This window comes from Rousettus aegyptiacus, unplaced genomic scaffold (assembly GCF_014176215.1).
Source record: "Rousettus aegyptiacus isolate mRouAeg1 unplaced genomic scaffold, mRouAeg1.p scaffold_m13_p_7, whole genome shotgun sequence".
In the NCBI taxonomy this organism is placed as follows: domain Eukaryota; kingdom Metazoa; phylum Chordata; class Mammalia; order Chiroptera; family Pteropodidae; genus Rousettus; species Rousettus aegyptiacus.
Genome location: NW_023416310.1, coordinates 17,462,448 through 17,484,740, shown reverse-complemented (window position 1 = coordinate 17,484,740; position 22,293 = coordinate 17,462,448). Strand labels below are relative to the sequence as shown.

At 53.4% G+C, this 22,293-nt stretch overlaps 1 protein-coding gene across 3 annotated transcripts in view; it reads left to right on the top strand.

The window, feature by feature from the left end:
- The window catches only part of GALNT14 (polypeptide N-acetylgalactosaminyltransferase 14), a 185,174-nt gene extending 163,088 nt beyond the window's left edge, over positions 1 to 22,086 (top strand). The window contains exons 10-16 of one of the 3 annotated variants that reach the window (XM_016136072.2): positions 3,641 to 3,767; positions 6,006 to 6,098; positions 9,192 to 9,266; positions 10,213 to 10,296; positions 10,779 to 10,923; positions 20,208 to 20,327; positions 21,531 to 22,086. In XM_016136072.2, coding sequence (XP_015991558.1) covers positions 3,641 to 3,767; positions 6,006 to 6,098; positions 9,192 to 9,266; positions 10,213 to 10,296; positions 10,779 to 10,923; positions 20,208 to 20,327; positions 21,531 to 21,689 — 803 coding nt within the window. In that variant the 3' untranslated portion in view covers positions 21,690 to 22,086. The remainder of the gene's footprint in view (positions 1 to 3,640; positions 3,768 to 6,005; positions 6,099 to 9,191; positions 9,267 to 10,212; positions 10,297 to 10,778; positions 10,924 to 20,207; positions 20,328 to 21,530) is intronic. The other 2 variants (XM_016136073.2, XM_036224747.1) reach the window with 2 other exon arrangements.
- The last annotated feature ends 207 nt before the right edge of the window (positions 22,087 to 22,293 follow it).

Below are 22,293 nucleotides of genomic sequence, written 5' to 3'. Positions count from 1 at the left end.
CGACTCGGGCAGCAGCACAGCAATACACGTGGGGTCACGTGTGTCAGATCACCTCAGTGACAGCAATCTGGACTCCAGAGGAGAGACGCTATTATGCATCTAAGACTGTAGACTCCCATGGGTAGCATCGGTTGACCCGAAGGAGAACGCAGACAGACATTTGTCAGGAATGGAGAAATGAGTGGACGAGGTGTACATGTGACCACTGGTTACAGATCTGTCTCTCTTGTTAGTTTGCGAGCATGGTGAAGTCAGTGGCTTTGTTTCTACAGCGGATGGTGGGCGTTCAGTACTGACGGAAGGTGGAATCAAGCAAGGTCGTGAGTTCCGGACCTGGGGAGACGTGCTTCATTCAGTTCCCGGATACCTTCTGTCAGTTGCCCTATCAGAACCACTGCATCATAAAATAAAATAAAAGCGTGCACAATGATGGGTGGGGTTGTTGGGGTGACTGACAAGCTGCCGCCTGAGGGAGGACGGAACAAAGCCCAATGCAGAAGTAAAGGAGGGGTCGTTTTCTCATCGTGGCTCATGTGTGCAGGATTGAGAGACTGAAGTGTTAGGCTAAAGCACCAGACACGAAATGAGAAGGAGGAAGAGTGGTTTCAGAGGTGGAGGAAGGGAGGCAGGCTGTGGGAGGACGCTGACGGCCTAGAAGACGCACTGCATGTGATGGTGGCCAGTGAACCTCACGGTGGTGTCAGGCAGCCTCGGAAACTTGGTGCTGGGGCCCGGGATGGAGCTGGGGCTGGCGGGGTGGAGGCGAGTCGTCAGCATCAAGTGAACGTTGGGATCAGAGGAGGAAGCGGTGTCAGCAGGACTCTCAGAGACAGAGCCTTGGAAGGAAGAATGTCAGGAGACCAGAAGGAATGAGGAGAAGGGCCAGGGTCAGGTGACAGTACTTCCCAAGGTGGGGCCCTGTGCATGACTGTGGCAGAGGGGAGGGTATTCAGCAGATTCAGAGAGAAGCAAAATGCTGGACAGGGGAAGCACAGGAAAGAAGCAGGTTGCAGGGGCATCAGTGTGTGTAGGGGGGAGGGGATGGGGATGGGATTCGCTTTGCAAATGAAGAGAGGCATATGTCTCATTTGAATACATGGAAAGGAAGAGACCACAGCCGAAACGTATGCATATTTTTGGAAGAAAGCTGGCACAAAATTTGTAGGTTATATCTAGTAAGCAAAGCCTCCATCTCTAGTTTTGAGGGATTAGAGCGTTTTCCTTTTTAGGAACAAGAGCAGATCCTGTTTTGAGATCTCGGGGAGGAGGCGCTTGGAGCACAGCAGATCTTAGACCCAGTTAAGGAAGACATCAGGAGACTAAATGCACACACGTACTAACGTAATTCCCTGGACTGACCCGTCAGCCCCTTAGCGCACTCACTAAAAGGTGGAGAGGAGGTTGGCAGTTGGCTAAGCTCACTCATGGCTGCCTGCCTCCTGCAAACACCAGCCTGGGGCACACGATTCCAACACTGGTGACCCGACTAAACCCCAGACTTCTGTGAACCGTGGACCTTGAAGGAGAGTCAAAATCTCGAATGTTAAGTCCCCAAATTTTAAGTGCCTCCTGTGGAAGAAGAGGGAAGTTGGACGTGGGTACAGGTGGGTGAAGCCATCGCAGTCCATGTTTTAAAGAGATGGGCTTCTTCCGAGGAATAGCGCTTCATAACTGCCCCTGACCTTTCCATCACACCATTCTTCTCAAAATTCTATTTTATTTGATGTCGACAGCAATCCTGCGGAGTATTTCTACGATCCTCGTGTGTCATATGAGGAGACCCAGCCCCAGCCGGTCAAGCAGGTTTCCCCGCAGACGCAGCGAGTGGGCCGCTGTGGGCTCGGAGCTGCTCTTTCTGTTTCTCTCCCACCCCGTGCTCTTGCCATTACTCAGTGGCAACCTCGAGCAGTCCTTTCTTCACCCTAGTGTACACATTGTCCCCAATCAGAAGGAAATCCAAGCTGCCTGAGAATGAACCGTAGCCCACCCGGGAGAGCACCTGGACAGGTAGAGGGGCAGGTGTAGAGAAGGTGGCAACAGTGGGCTTGGTGTCAAGGGAGCCGTGCCTGCAACTCAGGGACACATGGCAGGAGACAGTTGGGGACAGACAGGTGAAGTGTGGCTGAGGACTGGTGAGTGAGACAGCAGATTTCCATCAGGACGAAAACGAGGTCCAGGCACCTGCTTGGGTAGTTGGAATGAAGGGAGACAGAGAGCAGGAAGTGGGAAGGGCAGCAGATAAGAGAGAGTCCATGGTGAAGGTGCAGAGGGAGACAGGGCCCAGAATGCTGGAGGGCGTGCAGGCGTGTGCGTGTGTGTGTGTGTGTGTGGTGGGAAAGCAGCAGAATGCCCGCATCCTCATTCCTGCTCCTGGTCACCCAGCTTGCTGCCACACGGCCCCTCCCAAGGGGAGTCGCTCACAGGCGTGGATTTTTCCTGAGCCAGCCTGTCCTCATACTTGAGCTCGACTGCAGAAGCATGGGCTGGGCAGGAATTCCCAGATGGGAAGCTGACTTTTCCCACCTGTCACATACCCAGGAGGGGACAGGGGGGACAGCCTGCTCTGGGTACAGTCAATAAGCGGGTACACTGGCTGGAGAAGTTTAAAGCAATACTAACGCTGCCTAACAGTCATGCTGCTTTTATCCTCACTATGCATTGGCAGAGCTGAACAATGGCACCACCTTGGTGTGCCATCCCTGCCTTCTGGGGCAGAACCACTGCTCCAAGCCTGCTAGTTAGCAGCCGCAAGGGGAAATGCACACGCCAGCCCAGTCCCAGGCCTGGTAACTCCACCCCACCCACCTCCCTGGGGCACCTGCAGCAGCAGCAGCGCCAACCAGGAAGACATGAGTATGTGTGCAAAACCCCCACCCAGGGGAGCAGCCCCAGCAACAGCTTCGAGTCTTCCGGAACATTCTATGGCTGCTCTTAATCCTCCTCCTTCCAGGAGGGCTACAATTCAGGTGCCCTTGCAGAGAGGTAGAATTGCAGTCTGGGTGTTGGGAGGTGGTCTCCTGGACACTTGTCAGGTTCCTCCTGGAACTGGTCCTCTCCTGTTGCATCCTGGCCACGTGATCTGCTAGCCTGTCCGAGTTTGAAACTCGCTAGCTCCATGACAGCCATTTCTACCTGGACCTTGACTGTCAGCAAATTCTCCCATATTTTCTAATGGAAATTCTCCTCGGTCCTGGTTCTAATCCTCTGGGGTCCTACACGCGAATGTAACACCTTCCACACTGAAAACTTCCACATGTCCAAAAGCGGTGCCCTTGAGACCCCAGGGCTTCTCTTTTCCGGCCTAAGGCATCGCGGCTGGCCCCAAGGTGTGCCAGGGCTGATTTAGATATGTGTCCCTCCCCCATGCAGGCCGCGGTCCCCGTGTGAAATCGCATCACCCTTCCAGGTGTGAGCTGTCATCCCCGTCTGCGGATGGAGAAACAGGTTTCCTGGCCTGTTAGGCGCACAGTCTGGCTGCGCGCTCTGCTTTTAACCCTGCACCCGAGGCCAGGCGCAGCCCGTCCTCAGCCCTTTCTCGGACTTGGGTGTTCCCTGGCACCTGGTACCGCAGAGCTGCCATCCTGTGTCCCCGCCTGCCCGGGAGGCAGAGCGGTGACGGGGGGTCGTGGCTGTCTTGCAGAGATCTCCTTCCGAGTGTGGATGTGTGGGGGCAGCCTGGAAATCGTCCCCTGCAGTCGAGTGGGACACGTCTTCCGGAAGAAGCACCCGTATGTTTTCCCCGATGGAAATGCCAACACGTATATAAAGTAAGCGCGCGTCCCAGGGACTCCGTGGGGAGGGCGGCGGCCGAGGGCTTTCCTGGCGCTGGCCTGCGGCTGGCCCCGGTGCTCTGGTGGGTTGTCGGAGTGTTCTGGGTGACCGGGAGCCACGTGTCATGCCCTCAGGGCCTCTGCCTAAGCAGGGAGGCCAGGCGTGCCCGTCCAGCATTAGACAGGGGCCCCCCAGGCTTGACAAGGCCCCACATGTTGGCCTTGGGGCCTTTAAGTCACTGGGCACTACAGAACTCAGGGCTCTGAGTATTTCGGGTTGTTTGAGGTCAGCGGAAAGGAAGCTGTTTTTTGCCCCTGAGTTCTAGAGGATCCGCTGTTCCCACCTTGGGGCTGGGCCACCAGGGCAAAGGTCCTTGAGACGGTTTGGGCACAGCGGACGTGGACACGAGGTATGTGCCTGCTCCAGGGCCTCACCGGTGCACGGAGAGGGTCCGGGCTGGGGCAGGCCCTGCCACCTGAGCTCCTGTCCCGTACGGTGCTCTCGCGTCCTCTATGGGGAAGGACAAGATGCTGGGGACTCAGTGACCCAGTGGTGCCCACGCGCCTCTTCCTGCCGCCTCCCTTCGCACACCATCTCCTTTGCTCCTTTGCGTGATTCCTCCTCTTTCAACCTTTCTCCTCTCCCTTAAAAATAACTCATGTATATTCTTTTTTCTCTCTTTTTTCCTCCCTCTGGCATCCTCTCTCTTTTGCTCTAATCCTCTTGTCTTTTCTCACTTGAAAGCTTCACTCACCCATTTATTCCCCCTTTTTCTTTATTTTTCCTATTGTTTGGCCCATTTGCGGGAGGGAGTTGCTAAGCACCTCGCTGGGTGTTTTTCTTCCTTGGGTATCACTTTCCTCCTCCACGTTCTCTGTCCTTGGTTTTCCACACATATGAGCAGGTATGGGTCTCATCCTGACCCGGCCATCTGGGAGGAGGTGTGGGTTTGGGCCGTGGGGAAGTTAACGCCTTTCCTGGAAACTGGTGGGCAGGGGTGGGGCAGTGAGATGCCCAGCGGGCAGAAGCAGCAGCCACGGGGAAACAAAGGCAGGGCTGGCTCAGCTGTCCGGCCCTTAATGGGAAAGGTAAGCTGGTGAGCTCTGGTGGAGGAGAACGGCGTGGCTGTGATATGGAACGGGGCCAGCGTGGGAATGAGGGGACAGAGCCTTGGGCTCCGGAACATTGTCATTGAGCCTGGCCATCCTGCATGCCACCAGTAGGTCATTCAGTGGTTAGAGAGATGCGGCACAGCTGGCTCCTGAGCAGCGTCCAGTTTGCTGGTGGTTCGGCCTGTGGAAGGCCCAGCAAGGCAATAACTGCTTTCGGTGCCCCAGGAACTTGGCTGCGTGCGCATGACTCACTGCAGGTCCAGCAGGAAGGGCTTGCCATGCCACTCTAGCAAATGCCTCTGCTCCAGATGGAGCCAGGAATCTGGAGGAGCACACTCTCTTTGCTGAGACCCCAAGTTCACGTCCGAGGGCCTCAGCAGGTGCTGCTCCCACACTGCTCCCGGCATCTGGTTGCTTTCTGATATGTTTTTTCTCTACTCTGGGCTCTTCCTGGTATTTGCCTCCCTGACTGCTGAGTGATGACAGTCTCAGTATTTTTCTCTCTTTGTCTTTCTTTCTTTTTTTTCCCCATGACCTTTGGGGTCAGTCTCAGAACAAATAGCTGATTGATTTAAAAACCTTAAGAATCTCACATAGATGCCTTAACTGCTGAATTCTTTACACCTACACCAAGCTGGTTGCTCTGACTGCGGGGAGACTGTCTGTGGTTGGCTTTTCCCTTGGAGGGCTGGCACCTCAGCACGTTCCTGTGCACAGGGACACTGCCTGGAGTAGAAGCCCGTGCACGGCCCGCGGCAAGATGGCCAACACAGGCCTCTTGGTTGCCAGTGCTAATGGAGGCTCCAGGCTCTCCTGGTGTTCTCTTCTCCCTGTGACTTTTTTTTTGAGAGTCATAGAAGTTCAATTTCTGGGTAATTTATCTAGTGCATACCTTTTGGGGAAGAGTTCGTCATTACTATTAAAATCCTGTGTTTCGGGGAAAAGGACCCTTTGGAGGTGGAGTGGGACCTGGCTGGACTCAGCACCATGGAGGGAATAGTGTCACAGGACCACGGTGGCTCCGACCTGGGCCATGCTGCCAACTTGCTTACGGGCGGGTATTTTAACTGTACACCAGGGGTCCTCTCAGCCTCTCCCTGATACCCCTTCTCATCCCCCCAGGAACACCAAGCGGATAGCTGAAGTGTGGATGGATGAATACAAGCAGTACTATTATGCTGCCCGGCCGTTTGCCCTGGAGAGGCCCTTCGGAAAGTAAGCGTTTTTGCTTGTTGATTTGTGCAGAGTCAAGAAGAGCGCCAGCCCGTAGGCCCAAGGAAAACAGTCCCGACAGGCTTGTCCTGTCCGCACAGCTGGTCTTCCGGCCTGCTAAGCCCCTCTGGGCCCCAGGCTGTGGCTGTTCTTTCATGTCCCTCTTGCTCCTGCCCAGTCCTGGGCATGCAGGGCTCGGTGCAGCTCCTGTGCAATGACTACTTGGCAGTCCGGACCACCAGCTCAAAAGACGGGGCTGTCCTTGTACGCTGGACTGCTAGTTCCAGCTTTTTACAGAAAGGTGGGATGTAAGACTGAACAGCCTTAGTGCCTCCAGGTCAGAGTGCCTTCCTCCCAGTTCTCAACCACCCGAGACTAAATTCTCCTTCTTCCTTGGAGGTACGGTATGCATATAAATGTCCCCTACAGCAATGCTCCAGCCTCACAGGAGTCGAAGAGGACAGGGAAAGGAATTAAGTGCCAAATGCCATTACAGAAGGTATCTCATTAGTCCTCCCCAGACTCTACGGCGATGTGGGCGTGGTTGCTCCTGTTTTATAGATGAGAGGACTGAGACGTCCCCAGGTGAAGGTATTTGCCCTGGATCACACACTGTGAGAGGGGGATGAGGCCCAAACCACACCACAAGTCTGAATCTCAGACTATACGACTTGCCTTCCCTAACCCAGAGCTAATTTGAGCAGGGAGAAATGGCAACTTCGTTGATACTGTCTGTCTTGGGTTGGGGAGAGCGGCCAATGGCTTTTGGCCATACAAATGTCACTCAGTCAGACTAAGGCTGTGGAGCAGATGGGTTTTTTGCAGTCTACACTGCATAAGCCAAACCCATAACTGCTTGGGAGGATCAAATCAGACCCCGCCAAAATGAGATGCGTCTCTGAAGTCATTAACCCACGCCGTCCCTCCAGTTCTCTCTCTCGGAGCCTCCCAAGGTGTTTGTCTCAGTCCTCAGGGAACTGGCCTCGCTGGCCTCGCTCATCCACTCCTGCTTTCAATTCCTTTCCTCTCTGGCTTAGATTCTGTTCTCTTGCTTAGAGAGCTTAAAAGACGTTGTCCTCAGGTCTTTTGCTCTGCTGTGCATCTGTCAACTCCCTCAGGCGAAGTTTTCTCAACCCCCAGTAAACCTGATTCTATACCTTTTCCTCTCCTGTGCACAGGCTGCCAAATAGTCTTAGGAAATATCAACTGGTGCTGCTAACACTCTGTAGCCATTGCTCTCAGGGAGGTCTTCTGTGTGCCTACTGGTCCTGCCATCTTTCCTGGCCAGAGTTTTCCCTCCATCTCCACTGAAACATTTTCCACTCTCCTCAACCACTGAGTCCACCCCCTCCGTTCACTCACAGCAGATGACACCTTCTGTTTTATAGATGAATCAATTTCCCAACACAAACCGACCTATAAACTTCACTGTATCTGCACCATCCCTCTCTGTCTCTCTCATCCCTAAGGGCAAGGTGTGTCTCCTGCCAGCCCCCCACCTGTATTCCAGGTGCACCTTTCATTTCTGCATTCACTCATAAATCAACATTTATCAGGTTCTCATTGCCTGAATTCATCTCCTCCTGCCTCCTGGCTCAGGGCTTCTCAAACTTTAATGTGCGCGCAGACCTCCTGGGGATCTTGTTAAAATGTACATGCTTGTTCAGTAGGGTCTGCATTTCTAATAAACTCACGGGTGATGCCGTGCCCTTGGTCCAAGCACCTCGACTTGAAGAGCAAGGCTCTAGGGTGATGGTTCTCAGCATGGCCTGCATATCACAATCACCTACCAATGCCTCCACTCGCAGAGAGTCGATTTAGTCCGGGGTGCGGCCCCAGCTGTAGAATTTTTAAAAGACATTCCCCGCAAAGGTGATTCTAATGTGCAGATGGTGTGGGAACCACAGTTCTAGGGAACTTTGCCCTCCATGTGTCTCCATTCTCTCCGGGATCACTCATCTCTCTACTGCATGGTTCCCATCAGCATTTGCACTTACTCAGTGTCTTATGTCTTAAAAATTAAAAAGGGAGAGGAAGAAAGAAAACTGCAAAGAAACTCCCCCTCACTCCAGGTCTGCTCGCTACTTACTCCCTGTCTTCTGCTCCTTTTAGAGCCAAGCTTCGTGAAAAGCTGCCTGCATCACTCTCTGAGGCCCCCTGTCTGTGATCGGAGGCCTTGCCCTCCATCCGCTGTGATCGCTCCCGCCGTGACTCCCTTGGACCCCACACCATCCTCTTTCTGACCCCATTAGCATGAGTTTTCTCCCACCCCGCCCCCTTTTTGGTGCACCTCTGATCTCCGGGTTTCCATAACCGCTGCCTTGGCTTTTGTTCTCTGGCTCAGGCTCCACCCTTCTGGGTCCCGGTTGCAGCCTGTTTCCTCTTTCCATCCTTATATGTTGGTCTTTCCCAAGGGTCTGCCGTAGGCTTTCTTCTTACTGCACATTCTCCCTGGCATCAACCACCACTTCCATGCTGCTGATATTCACATCTCTTTCTCTACCCTGGGCCACTCTGACTCCAGTCCCTTATTTCCAAGTATCAGCTGGACATCTCCACCTGGATCCCTCCCAGGCTCCTCCAGCTCAACGAGTTCCAAGCAACTGAACTCATCCACGTTGCACCTGACCTTGCTCCTCGTCCCATATTCTCCATCTCAGGGAGCGCTCTTCCTTGCATCCTGTTGCCCGAGTCAGAGTTAACCTGGACTCCTCCCCTTCCTCTTGCCGCATGTCCAAGCAGTCACATCACATCCTGGTGACCCAGGTCCTTGCTAAACACTGAACATTCAGCATTTTCAAAATAACCGACGTCATTCCTGTCCGCCTGGAGGTTAGAGTCTGGTGAGGAAGTGCGGCTAGTGCTACATCGGAAGCCCAGGTGCCATGAGACTGCCCGATGCAGCCTTAGGTGGGTAGAAGGCGGTGCCTCTGGACAGAGCGGGGCCAGTTCTGCGTGAACGCCCAGGAAGGACGAGGTGTAAGTGGAACTTGAGTGGGCGCTAGTGGCGCAGACGGAGAGAAGTGGAGGGACTTGAACTTACTCCTTCTCTCCATTTCCTCCCCCACTTTTCTCCCCTGGTTTCTACCCTGCAAGCATGATCAGCACCCTGGTTTCCACAGCTGCCTCCTCACTGCCCTCCCTGTCTCTGGCAGATCCATTCGCCCATCAGTAAGTGCAAACGTCACCATGTCAGGCTCCGCTTAGAAGCCATCGATTACACCATTGCCCTGAAAGTCCAAACTTCTCCATATTCTCTCCTCACAAGACCCCGCGTGGTCTGTATCTTCCTCTCTCATCCCATTCCTTTCCGCTCCCTGCGCCCCCCCCACACACACAGCATTCACACACGCACACATGTCGGCCTCCCACAGCGCAGCTCCTGCCAGAACTCACTTCTCCACATGCACCATCTCTGCTATTCTGCTGCCTCTACCGGGGGCCCCTGCCTCACCCACTTTCCAGTGTGTCCTGATACCATCAACTGTTCCTTCAACTTCACCACCTTGAGCACCACTGATCCAACAAGCAAGGGCACCCCTCTGAGGCGCTCCCGCAGCCCCCCGGGTGCCCACCCATGTCCACACAAGGTTGTGCTTGCTTATTTCATTACTTCTCTCTGTCGCTGGAAAGCTCCTCATTCTATCCCACATTGGTCACAATGCCCTGACAATAGTAAGTGCTTGATAAATATTTGATGAACAAACACATGACCTGCCAAAGAAGAGAATCCTCTGAGGCCGCGGTGGTCGGGGCTTGTATTTTGACTGCAGAATCCAGAGAGGAGTTTGTGAGCAAGTAGACTCAGAGTCCCGACAGTGAGTTAGTAACACCCTGTAGCCTTGTGTTTAATGAAAAGTCAAAACAACCCGCAAATCCATTTTCATGTAAAAAAAAAAATGCAAGTTTTCGGTGTCATTACCGCACCATTGTGAGATATGGCCAAGCGTTTCTGTAGCTGAGTCTGGAGTTCTAGAAGTCCGCCTCGGTTGAGTTCTCCAGCACACTCCGGAGAGCTGCGGGTGCAGAGCGTGGGCGGAGGTTGTGCTTTGTGCTTCCCCGCCTGGCGCCTGTCTCTGACACACAGCTGTGTTTGTGTCGTTGTGTCTGCCTTCAGCATTGAGAGCAGACTGGACCTGAGGAGGAGTCTGCATTGTCAAAGCTTCAAGTGGTACCTGGAGAATGTCTATCCAGAACTCAGGTATCTGCCCTACCGTTTGAGCTTTTGCTGGCTGCCATGAGAGGCCCTCGGATGGCGTAGTTGGTCTGAAGAAGGGACAGCCTCCAGCCAACCGAATGAGGGTTTTTAAATATACAGAGGTTTGAGAAGAATCGGCTCCTCTTTGTCCCTGTAACCAGAAGAGGAGTTATATCAATAATTGAGGGATTAGGTTAGCTAGTAGCAGAATTTGTCAACTGCTAGGGCCTGAGCCCCCAGGTATGACCCGAGGACATGTATGTGCTGGTGGGGGCTCCATTCCAGGCTCCATCTACCCTGAGGCTCCTGGGTCTTTCCTTGCTGCCTTGTTCCTAGGGGTGTTCCGCTCTGGAGCAGAGCAAGTCATTGTAATACAGCCCAGGGCAAAACATCCCTGCTATTCTCAAAGCACTGCCCCACCTCTCCGGTGGCTAGCGTTATAATCCGAAGAGGTAGGAATTCTCATCTCTCTGGCTTTCCTCTAGAGTCCCCCAGGATTCCTCCATCCAGAAGGGCAATATCCGACAGAGGCAGAAGTGCCTGGAGTCTGAAAAGCAGAAGAACCAAGAGGTCTACAACCTCAAGTTAAGCCCCTGTGCAAAGAACAGAGGCGAGGATATAAAGTCCCAGGTAAGTAACTGGCTGGGGATTTGCAAACGTGTGTACAGATCCGGCAAACAGAAAAGCATGCCGCTGGGTGACAGTGCTCCAGGATGAAATTCCTGCTTTGTGAATCTCCCCACGGATTTAACTCACATTTCCAGATAGTGACCTCAGAGTTGGTATCTACCTGCCATCCCTCCATCTGTCTGCCCTCCATCACCAGATGGAGGGCAAGGCCTCGGATCACACTTGGTAACTATCATCTGCCATGCCCTCCTCTGGGCAGGGCCCCCTCGCTCATCCCCGTCCCGCACTCAGCAGGCCTGTGGATCCACCCCCACTATCTCCAGCTTCCCCCAGGTCTGGAGGAGACGTGCCACGAGAGAGTTTTTCTTGCACCTTGATTCATCAACATAGCCCCCCTGTGTTCTGTGGGTCCGTGTTCTCCCCTCTGAGGATAGAACTGCTCTTTGAAAGGTCACTGACACATTCACAGCCCGCCTCAATGTCTATAACATTTGGCCTGCTAGATCCATTAAAGGAGAGTCATCTCCTAAGTGCCCTCCGGGCTCCGGGTGTACTGCGCGATCCCGCGTTTCTGTTCTTGCTGTCTCTGTTTTCTTTGCTGGCTTCTCTGCCCAACTCTCATAGCCTCAGGCTGAGGATTCATTAAGGTTCCCAGGTCATTGTTCTTTTCCCTATCAGTGGTTTCTTGGAGATTTTATCCATGCCTCCAGCTTCAGCAGCCTCCTCTCTTTCATCAAGTCACAAATTCTTCATCTACTCATCTCTGAATTCATTCATTCACTCAACAACCATCTACGTTTTCTACTAAGGAAGATGCGGAGATGAAAGGGTAGGTCACAGGCCTCCATGGTCCTTCAAGGGATCTATGCAGAAATAAGCAGGTAAGCAGCCATTCAGGTATAAACCGTCCTGGCTAGAGTTTTGTCTAGGGTACTATAGAAGCACCGAGAGAGAAAGCGTTCAACATATGCTCGGAGAGCAGGGTCATCTTCCCCGAGGACTTGAAACGAAACTGCATCCTGATTATTGGGCACATCTGCTGTGGCTCCTTTTTTTTTTCCTGCACCCCCGTTTCTGCAAGTCCCATCACTCCTTCCTTCAGGATAGCTGTCCTTGGGCCCTTCAGTCACTTCTTCATGCCCGGTCAGCATTCCTCAGTCAGCATCGTTGACCTTTTGGGCTGGATAATTCTTTGTAGTCAGGGTGCCCTGTGCTCTGTAGGCTATCCACCAGCATCCCCAGCCTCTGCCCACCTAATGCCAGTAACACTCCTAGTCAGGACCATCAAACTGTCCCCAGGCTTTACCAAAGGCCCCTGGGGCGCACGTATAACCCAGTGGGGAAGCACTGTGTTAGACTGTGGCCACAGCCTTCAATGCCTGCCCCTCACCCCTATCTGGCTTGCAGTCATCAAACCGTTTTCCCCCATCCCGATACAGCCTTCAGTGGCTCCCCATTGCCTACCACAAAAATCCACATTCTCAGCCTGGGGCTCGAAGTTTCTCAGCACCAGCCTCCAGCTTGCTGTGACTTTCCCAAGAACCATCTCTCTGCTCCAGCAGCATACAGGAGGCGGCTGCTTGAGGCAGATAGGAAAAGGAAGCAGGTATCCGTTTTGCTTTTGGTATGGCAGGCTGGCTGGGAATGACATAATCCGTTCAAGTGGCATTTAGCAAAATGCGAGTAGGTGACACACATCCCTTCTGAATCAGCGTGTGGGCACTGCTCGAGGGGATCCCAGCAGCCGGAATGTTGCCGTCCCCCTTTTTCTGGGACAGGAATTTTCTTGGTCCGTGTCCAGCAGAGTAGTAGGGCCTTTTCTGGTACTTAACATTGTTGGCTGCATAAGGAAGTGGGAGGAAGGGAGCAATGAGATCTCTGGGTCTCAGGGAGGAGCCCCCCAATAGCCTGGCCCCAGGGAGAGCTTGCCAAGCCTTTATTTGACCTGAGGGTAATGGTACCGATCGCAGCCGATCTTCCAGGGGCCTGAGAAAGGTGGGGGGAACGGAGTCATCTGTGGGAAACTAAGGATAATCATAGTAAGATCTTCGAGTGAGAAAAGAGCTTTTCAAGAAGATAGTGCCCAGCTGTCACTCCGCCCTGCTTGGGAGCAAACAGTTGGGTTTGTGCGGCAGCAGTGTGAGTTAAGGATAAGGGAAGAACACGCTGACATAGAAGGATGTTCAGTGCACTCCAACCGATGACACTGAGTGTCCGTGACGCACCGGGTAGCAGGCTGTGTGCTGAGCGGCAAGGCGGGGTGATGCTGGGTGACACACGGCCCTCTCCCCCGGAGGGGCCAGGCCGACGGCGGGACTGGGGTGCGTGTCCACGTGTTCCGAAGGTGTTAAGCCCATTTTAGAGTGATAAGAACCCCCTGACTGTTTCAGCCGGCATAATGCTCCGTGCGTGTGTGTGTGTGTGTGTGTAGTATACACCTTGGTAGGATTGACGCACATTACCTTTCTCTTTCCGTAGCTGCTCCTCCTTTTTACGTGAACTCACAGGCGCATCTTCCTGCTTCCCACCCCTCTTCACCCTACTTTGCCACTTTCCTCCTCCACCGCTCTGCTTGTCCTGCCTCTCGGCGCGTCCAGAGAGAGTCACGTCTGCCCCTCCGTCCTTCAGACCCCTGCATGTGACTCGTTCAGCCCTCTCTTCTGCTCCCGCCTCTTCCGGCTCTGAGAGGCCGTATCAAGGAAGCGACTCGAGCACCCCGTGAAGCAGGCACAGTGGTGCCCCGTATTGTCGTTTCATTTTCTGTGGCTTCGGTTACCCGTGGTCTGAAAATATTAAATGGAAAAATTCGAGAAGTAAGCAATGTGTATGTTTCAAACTGCATACCGTTCCGAGCAGTGTGGTGAAACCTCGGGCCATCGTGCCCCACCTCGGGCGTGAATCGTCCCTTAGTCCAGCGTCACCACACGGCATATGCTCCCTGCTCATCAGCCACGGAGTAGCCATGCTGGTGATCAGATTGACTGTCTCGCTATCTCAGTGCTTGTGGTCAAGTCACCCTTATTTTACTTAACGACGGCCCCAACGCACAAGAGTAGTGATGCTGGCGATTTAGATATGCCAGAGAGAAGCTATAATGTGCTTCCTTTTAGTAAAAAAGTGTGTATGGATAGGAAAAAACGTAGGATACGTAGGGTCCGGCACTATCCGCAGTTTAAGGCGTCCAGTGGGGGTCGTGGAACATATCTTCTGTGGTTAAGGGGGACCACCGTATTACTATTATCCTCATTTTACAGGTGATGAAACCAAGTCCTGGAGAGATGATGTGCTAGTAAGAGGTGAAGGCAGGATTCGGGAAATGTGGCCGCCACGCCATCAGCTCCGCTGTTGCTGCTGCTGCCGAAGTCATGGCTGGTTCTGGAGCCCTTTTATTCAAGTTCAGTCACAGGAGATGTCTGTCCCTGGGATGCTCTTCTAGGCTGTAAATATCAAAACCGTAGATCAGCTCTACTCTGATAGGAGATAGCAGGGAAGAGATTCTTCTTGGCCAGTTCCCAGTGGCAACCCCATGAGGAGGGAAACAGAGGTCAGATCCCAAGCTGGGACTTGGGGGGAGCAGACCAGAGCGTAGGCCCCTCCCCTAACATTGATGGCCAGTGGGGCAGGCGTAGGAGTGGAGGCCCCCACTTGGACCAGGGGACACAAGCAGTGCTGGCTTCCAGCCTGGACAGCCCCCCTTTTTTCCCACCATGGCTGCCCCCCATCATGGATTTCCAGCCCACACATCCGTGCTTGGTCACTTCCCTCTATGCCGTCCGCCCTGGGCCTAGGTGTGTGGTAGGGACACAGTCTACCTCAGGAGGACAGACCCAGAGATGAGGTCCACAAAGGTCCTGAAATCAGGCTCAGGTCACTTGGGTTAGGGATTCCCAGGTCCTAGATATCTGGGGCGAGAGCACCAGAAGGTGGAAGCCAAGAGCTAGCGACTCGCTGTCCACGTCGTATGTCACCAGGCACAGAGGTGTCCTCATTATTGAAAGGAGACTCTCAGACCATGTCTTTCCTCTGGTTCTGATACTGGCTTCACGCTCAGCTCCGTTTATCCTTCACCCTGCCGTACCTTACTTTCTTGGCTTACTTGTCATCCTTGGAAGCAAAATGTTTAATCTGAGTGTGTATTAAAGATGTCGGCAAACTGATACCTTGGGTGAAAGGCAAGAGAAATACATCGTCAGTTTGTAAACATGTGAGGCCCAAGAAGCCTCTAGGTTAAATTTTCCTCTTAATGTTATTGGATTCCCATAATGTTTGTGAAAGTAGAAGGAAGACAGGTACACCAACCTGGTTGCTATCCCAGTTTATAGAGAAAGGGAAACCACACAAATTAAAAACTCCTGAGTGTATCCTCAGCCGACTAGGCTATACTGGCTTATGAAGTATGTTTGCAAGTGGCCGGATACCCTGGGAGGGTAAGAGGAATATAAATGTTCTTCCTCTAAACCTGGACTCACATCGGCACCTCTTGGTGAGCCTGCACTGGGACAGGTTGCCAGCATGTCACCTTCCCTGCCTGATACCACCCTTCCCCCTTGAGCTTTCTTAACATACCCTTGGGAATGGCCCTACCACAGCTGCCTGTCCTGGGAGGCAAAGCAAAGGCAGTTTTCTACAGGAAGACCTCTAGGGCCATTTCTCTTCCTTTCAGCTTCCGCCATCATCACAGTCAATGTGCAGACAAGAACTCGCACTTGCCCTGTGATAGGCACTGTCCTGGACACACACGTGTCAACCCATCTATTCCTCACAGTGACCTTCTGCTGTGGGGACTGACAGTATCTTCGTTTTCCACATGAGAGAACTGAGGGGCAGAGTTAAGTAACTCACCGGGTGGATCCTTCAAGGATCCAGAGGCCTCGAGAGCTCAGATGAACTAAACTTCTACTTGCACCCAGTTGTTCGTTCCAGACACCTTGTCTGCAGCACTTCAAGGGTGTGTCTGGTGGACGAGTGTGGTGCGTGGTGTGGGCTTAGCAGTTCGAGGCCAGGTGGTGGCCCTGGATGCTCTCAGCTCAGATCCCATCTCACCACGGGGGTCTCATGGTCACTGTCAAGCCCAGAGTCTGTCTGTTCCTCACTTTGCCCAGAGTAACCCTTGACCTCAGTCCCCCCTTCCATAAAACCTCCCTCCCTCCCAGGGTTGCTATGAAGATTAAATAGACGCTGAATGTGATGCAGCTAGAACTGAAGAGCCCACTGGAGGGCCCCTTGTAAGTGAGGTAGTTCGGCTCTCTAAGCACAGCATAACCAGCGATGCTGCCTCGCGGTCAGCATTTCTTCTCCGTTAACTATTCCCCCACACAGAAGACTTTTTGAGCAGGAAACGCACCGCCATCAGTAAATGCTGTGGGCTTCTGTGTTAACGAAAACACAGCGTCCTAACTTCTCTCTCCGTGTGTGACTGTTTCTCTCGCCTTGCCCAGCCACCGCTTCTTCCCACGTGTCATAAAAATACTATTCACAGAGACACTGCGCCTGGGCCACACGCTCCGCGTGCATCAGCTCATGAGCCACGTACCCCCATTTCACAGATGGCGCAGGCAAGGCTCGGGGAAGTTGAGTAGCGCCGCCCAGGTCATACATGAGTGATGCCAGAGCGGGGTTCAGCCACAGGCCTGCTGCCTCCACAGGCCAGGCCCTTAAGACTAGGAGAGGGTTTCTCGGCCTCTGCACTATTGATGATTTGGGCCAGGTAATTCTTTGTCGTCGGGACTGTCCTGTGCATCGTAGGATGTTTAACAGCATCCCTGGCCCACCCACTAGGGGCCAGTGACCGTCCTGCCAGACCTAGTCATAGTAATCAAAATGTGTCACCAGACTCTGCCAGATGTCCTCTGGGTAGGTGGATAGGGCGAAATCCCCCCACCCCTAACTGAGAACCGCTGCCTTATGCTGGTTGCTTCTTGCCTCCTGGAGCTGTCCCTGGACCATTCTAAGATTAGCCTTTGTGCCTGGATCCCTGACTTATCTTCATGCTTGCCTCTCTCAGAACTCAGCTCCTTCAGGTGTGTCCTCTTAAGGAAGTCTTTCCGGCTCTGCTTCTCCATGCAATGCAAGACAGGAAGCCCCAGGCTGGGCTCCGTGGCTCCCTTCATCCCAGCTTTCACAGCCACGGCCAGAACCTGCATTTACTAGAGAGAAGGTTGCTGTCCCCAATGCTAGGCAGTCCCTTCTCCCTTCTCCCACCACAGTAGCTGTCTCCAGAAACGTCCTCAGCACAGACTGCCTCAAGGCTGTCCAGCCTGGACCATTCCCCCCACACTTTCAGTTACCCTTTTCCAGGGGAGGACTCCCCCGCTCCTCAGTCTCTTACCAGCCTGTCCCAGTGGGACCGAGGCCGCCCACCCACTCCAGGACGGCCTCTGGTTTCCTTCCAGCCCCCAAATGGAGCCATCAGCAGACGCTCCAGTGCTCTCCGATGGAGGCAAGGCCAGCCTGAGCAGCCACTGTTGCCTTCCCTTTCCATTTCCGTCTCCGGGATTCATTTAATAAACCCATTCATCACCGGCCATTCTGGGAAGTCTGACAGGCGACAGAGTGGGAATCGGAAAACCCTCGTTGCTCCCCGCACCCCCCTCCTGCGTTCTGCATCCTCCTCCTCTCTCCCCTCCTGCAGATGTGACCCGGGAGCCGTGTTTGTCTGAGAAATTGTAAGGCTGAACCATGTCAATGCCAGGAAAGCGCCAACTAATGGAAATTGCACGTAGCGGAAGAGCTTTGAGCCCCATCTGTGCACGTGCCCGTTCTCCCTTGGGAGGCCTCGAGGTGGTTTCCTCAGACCTCAGCCCCAGCCCCTGGGGTGCACCCTATGCATGCCTTCCCGGAAGGCATTCGTGAATGGGATGTCTCAGATGTCATAGGAACCGCCCCTCCCCACCTGTCCCCCATGCCATCATCCCCAGCACTTCCAGTGTTTGAAGCCCCTAGGGTATTAGAAAGGAAGAAATGCCAAAGTGGGCGTTCAGAAATTATGGTGTATTTTAAGTTTTTATGTTGAAGCACTTCATGCTTTTAACATAAAACATACGAGTCCGGTTTATTGTGGTGATCATGGGATAATTGCAGGGTTTGTTGTGAGGATGCTGAGGCATGGTTCACTGCACGCTGTGTGGCGGGGGAGCTGGGACAGAAGGATAACCCTCTTCGTCTTTCCGCATCGGTGACTGTATGTTTAGCTTCGTTTCTAGACAGTGGCAGATTCTTAAGTTGAGGGCAGATGTAGTTGGGCCTGGGCAAATGGCTCCCAGACAGCCCTGCCCTTGACCCCAGCTCTTCTCTCCCTTGCCAACAGAGCAAGGAATTCTCGGGGCTAACACCCAGGACCTGCTCCCACCTTCTAGATCACACTCTAGATGTCTAGGACCCCAGAATCCCCCCCCCCACGAATGGCCTGAACCTGACTTCAGAACCTATGTGGATTTCACCCCTGGGTCTGTTCTCCTGAGGTGCACTGTCCCTACCACACACCTAGGCCCACGGGGAACAGTTTAGAGAGGAGTGACCAAGCAGAGATATTCAGGCTGGGAGTTCACGACGGGGGACAGAGCCTGGCCTGGTACGGAGTCCGTCGAGTGTGGGCCTCCACTCCCGCGCCTGCGCCAGTGCCCACCGACGTTAGGGGAGGGGCCCGCTCTCTGGTCTGCTCCCCCCACCAACTCCCAGCATGAGGTGCGTGCGACCTTTGTTTCCCTCCTCATGGGGCTGCCCCTGGGAACTGGCCAAGGAGGAAACCTTTTGCCAGCTGTCTCCTGTCAAAGTGGAGCTGATTCATAGTTTTGATATTCACAACCCGGAAGAAGGATCTCGGGGACAGACAGACATCTGCTGTGATTGAACTTGAGTGAAAGGGCTCCAGAACCAACCATGACTGGCAGCAGCAGCGACAGCAGAGCTGATGGAGAGAGAACGCCTCTGAGCCTTATTCTTGGCATCTGTAAAATGGGAATGACAATGACGCCTACCTAAGAGGATTCTCATGAAAATTCAACGAACCTGTGCAAAGCTCCCGTAACAGTACCTGGCACACAATAAGCGCCCCTTACGTGTTCGCCGTTATCGGCAGTGCCATCCTGGTTTTGCCTCTGCCTACCCACATCTTTCAGCTTATTCTGGCGGAAGGCAAATGGTATATGTAGAAGAGTGGCAGTCACAAGGCCAGAGGAGAACTTCTCAATATGTCCCAGAGAGAACACCGAATAGCTTCTTACTATAAAAACAATTCAAATACATGTGTAGGTGTAGGAACAGATGTATGAAGAACCCTCACGTGCCCATTCGAGGGTTCTCGAATCGCAGCCAGTCTTTTTGCATCTATATTTCCATCTACTACCCAGGGAGTACTTTCTGGTCTAGGTCGTCTTCTAACACCAGCATTTGAAAAGGGACCAAAAGAATCCACAGGCGGGACTCAACCCTAGGGAACAGAGACTCCCACTGGGTTGGTGGCCCCATCCAGGTGTGAGGGACAAGGGAAGGTCCCAGAAGGTCCCTTTCCTGCTATCAGGAAAAGCAGCAGTCAGCTTCCTGGTGGTCTGGTGGGGACAGCAGAAGGACCCAAACCTGTGGGCAAGGAAGAGGAACAAGTCAAGTCACAGAAAGACATCGACTATGTCAGTAGATAGTGGAGGGCAGGAGAGGACCAGGGCCAGGAAGTGGCCAGCATGAGCCAGAGAAAGTGCAAAGCAAGGAGCAGGTGAACACCGTGTCACCTTATAGGACATGTCCTGGAGCAGGGGCCGGCCAGCTAAGGGAACCTTTATTCATTCTTGGGCCAAGGAGAAGTCGCCCATGAGGGACCTGGTCTAGAGGCTGAGGGCCACCTGGTGGGCAGAGGTGAAGGGATCCAGCCCTGAATGCGGTCCTCTTCTTCAAGTCATCCAATTCAGGAATCATTCATTCTCTGCCCCACGATGAAGGCAAAGGGCAGATACCGCTATTTTTCAGCCTGGGCAAAACTTCCTGGAGGTTTACGCCTTGACGTGATTGTGCCAGCACTTTCACCCCTGATGGAAGAACAGGGAGGTGTGTGGGCTTCTTCAGCAGTTACATGGTCTCTGCTCCCTGGCACTTGGCTCATGTATTTCCTCCATTGGCTCTTCAGTAGCATTTTCCAAGGTAACCTTGTTGACAGTGGATTCCTGCTAGCTGTCCCCTCCCCCGGTGCTTTTTACCAAGCCGTGCAATATTACCACATGCGAACACAGTAGTATCCCACCAGTGGTGGCTTCCAAGGACCCTAATGTGACCTTCCTTGGCTCCTTCCCCTCCAGATCTGGGCCTTCACATACACCCAGCAGATCCTCCAGGAGGAGCTGTGCCTGTCAGTCATCACCTCTTTCCCTGGTGCCCCGGTGGCCCTTGTCCTATGCAAGAATGGAGATGACAAACAGGTAAGTGTGCGGTGAGCCCACCAGGGGTGTGGCCACCTTCAATAATGTGACTGTCTGTGTAGGTCTAAGGCTTAGATGCAGGAAAGAAGAACTTTCCACAGTTAGAAGAGGAAGCGTTGATAAGAAAGGTCCTTATGGCTAGGGGAGGGACAGAGTACTGGCACATCCACGGTGCCAGCTTGCCACACGAAAGGCTGTTGACCTCAAAGGACTCCAGCGTATGTATCATCCTTTCTTGCTCTGATGCCCGTCTGAGATCCCAGAGCGGGAGAGGACGGGGACAAAGCCTTCAGGGTCACAAGAATGAGCAAGTCTCAAACCTTTGCCTTTGGGGACCTTGGGGCTCTGGGAGGATGTCCACCAAGTTCGTAGCACTCTGGGTGCACCACGTACCCAGTTCCTCTAGCAACAAGGTGTTGGCTCCACTAGCTTCCCAGCGGGGTGGGTACTGGCATTGGGAGACTGAGGTTCACATGCCCATTGTACGTCTCACTGGCCGTGTGACCCGTGGCAAGTGATTGGGTCTCTCTGAGCTTTAGTTTCCTCCTCTATGAAGTGGAGTCGACGATGCCCACCACGTGGGGTGGCAGTTTGGAGCTAGTACTGAGATGGTCCGTGGTACCTGCTCAGAGGTGGTTCCCCACCATGTGTCCATCCCCTTACCTTGTCGTGTGTGGTGACGTCTGAGAAGCAGCAGCACAGGACCCCTCTTTCTACCTGAGCCCCCCACGTGCTGAAGCACTGTGGAAGAGCAGAGGTTTGCGTGCCACCCAGGGGCCCACCCCTCCCCACCCCTCCTGCCTCGCCGTCACCCAGCTCACTCCCACGTCTTTGTGACCATGCAGATACCCAGTAAGGACCATTTCTTTGGTCGCTCCTGTGACTAACTCGCCTCACATTTTCTGGCCTATTGCTTGGAAGGTTATTCTCTTTTAATGAGTTTTTCTAGCAAACATATTGATTTTGCTTTTACATTTTTAAAACTGATTTGGGGGAAGAGAAAAAAAAAGACCAACAACAATGCCAGGCAAAGCAATTAGTTGCAGTTTTATTCCTCCATGAGACCGTGAAGTCAAGCCTCGCGGTGACCCTAGCCCAGTGGTTAAGCATTTCTGATTCCGCCAGATGTCCCAGCAGTATCGGTGAAACCCGAGCCTTAGCTGGGGAATCGTGGTTCATCCTCTCTCCTCTCCATCTTCTCAGCGATGGACCAAGACTGGCTCCCGCATTGAGCACATGGCATCTCATCTCTGCCTAGACACAGACATGTTTGGTGATGGCACAGAAAACAGCAGGGAAATTGTTGTCAACCCGTGTGAGTCCTCACTCATGAGCCAGCACTGGGACATGGTGAGCTCTTAAGGATCCACGCCAGAACCAGCGGGCGCCATGGCGGGACACGTCCCCGGATGAGAAGCAGACTGGAGATCAGGCTGCAAGCAGTGCCCCCGCTACTGCAGACACCTTGACCCAGGAGGTGGAGGCAGAGCCCCCCAGGGCAGGAGTGGCTGTCTCGGGGAGAACGGAGGAAGGGACTGCAAACCAGCTGGGACTCGGACAGATCCCACATGTTCTCAGTTCCGGGAAGTTCCAGTCCTGGCCCAGTCTGCCCCTGATTGGTGTCTGGAGACGGAGGTCTAATGGGAAGTGTTAGTGTTGTTTCCTTTCTTATACAAGAGGCTGGAGAGGAAAGCCTTTCTGTCACCAGGCCAGGACTAAACTGAAAGGTAAAGAATGGAGGTTGTTTTTGAAATTAATAAAGGAACTCTAGAAGTTTTTTCTGTGTGTCTCTTACTTTGTTTCTGCTTACATTAGCTCAGGGCTAGGCCTAGTTCTCCACGGAGGGGGAACCTGGGGGCTCTGTGGTTTCATGGCAAAGTGGACAAAGAAGAGGACAGGGAGATGGGAGACCTGGGCTCTTATCCTGGGCTGCCACCGACAGGCCGTGTGACCTTAAAAAGACCTT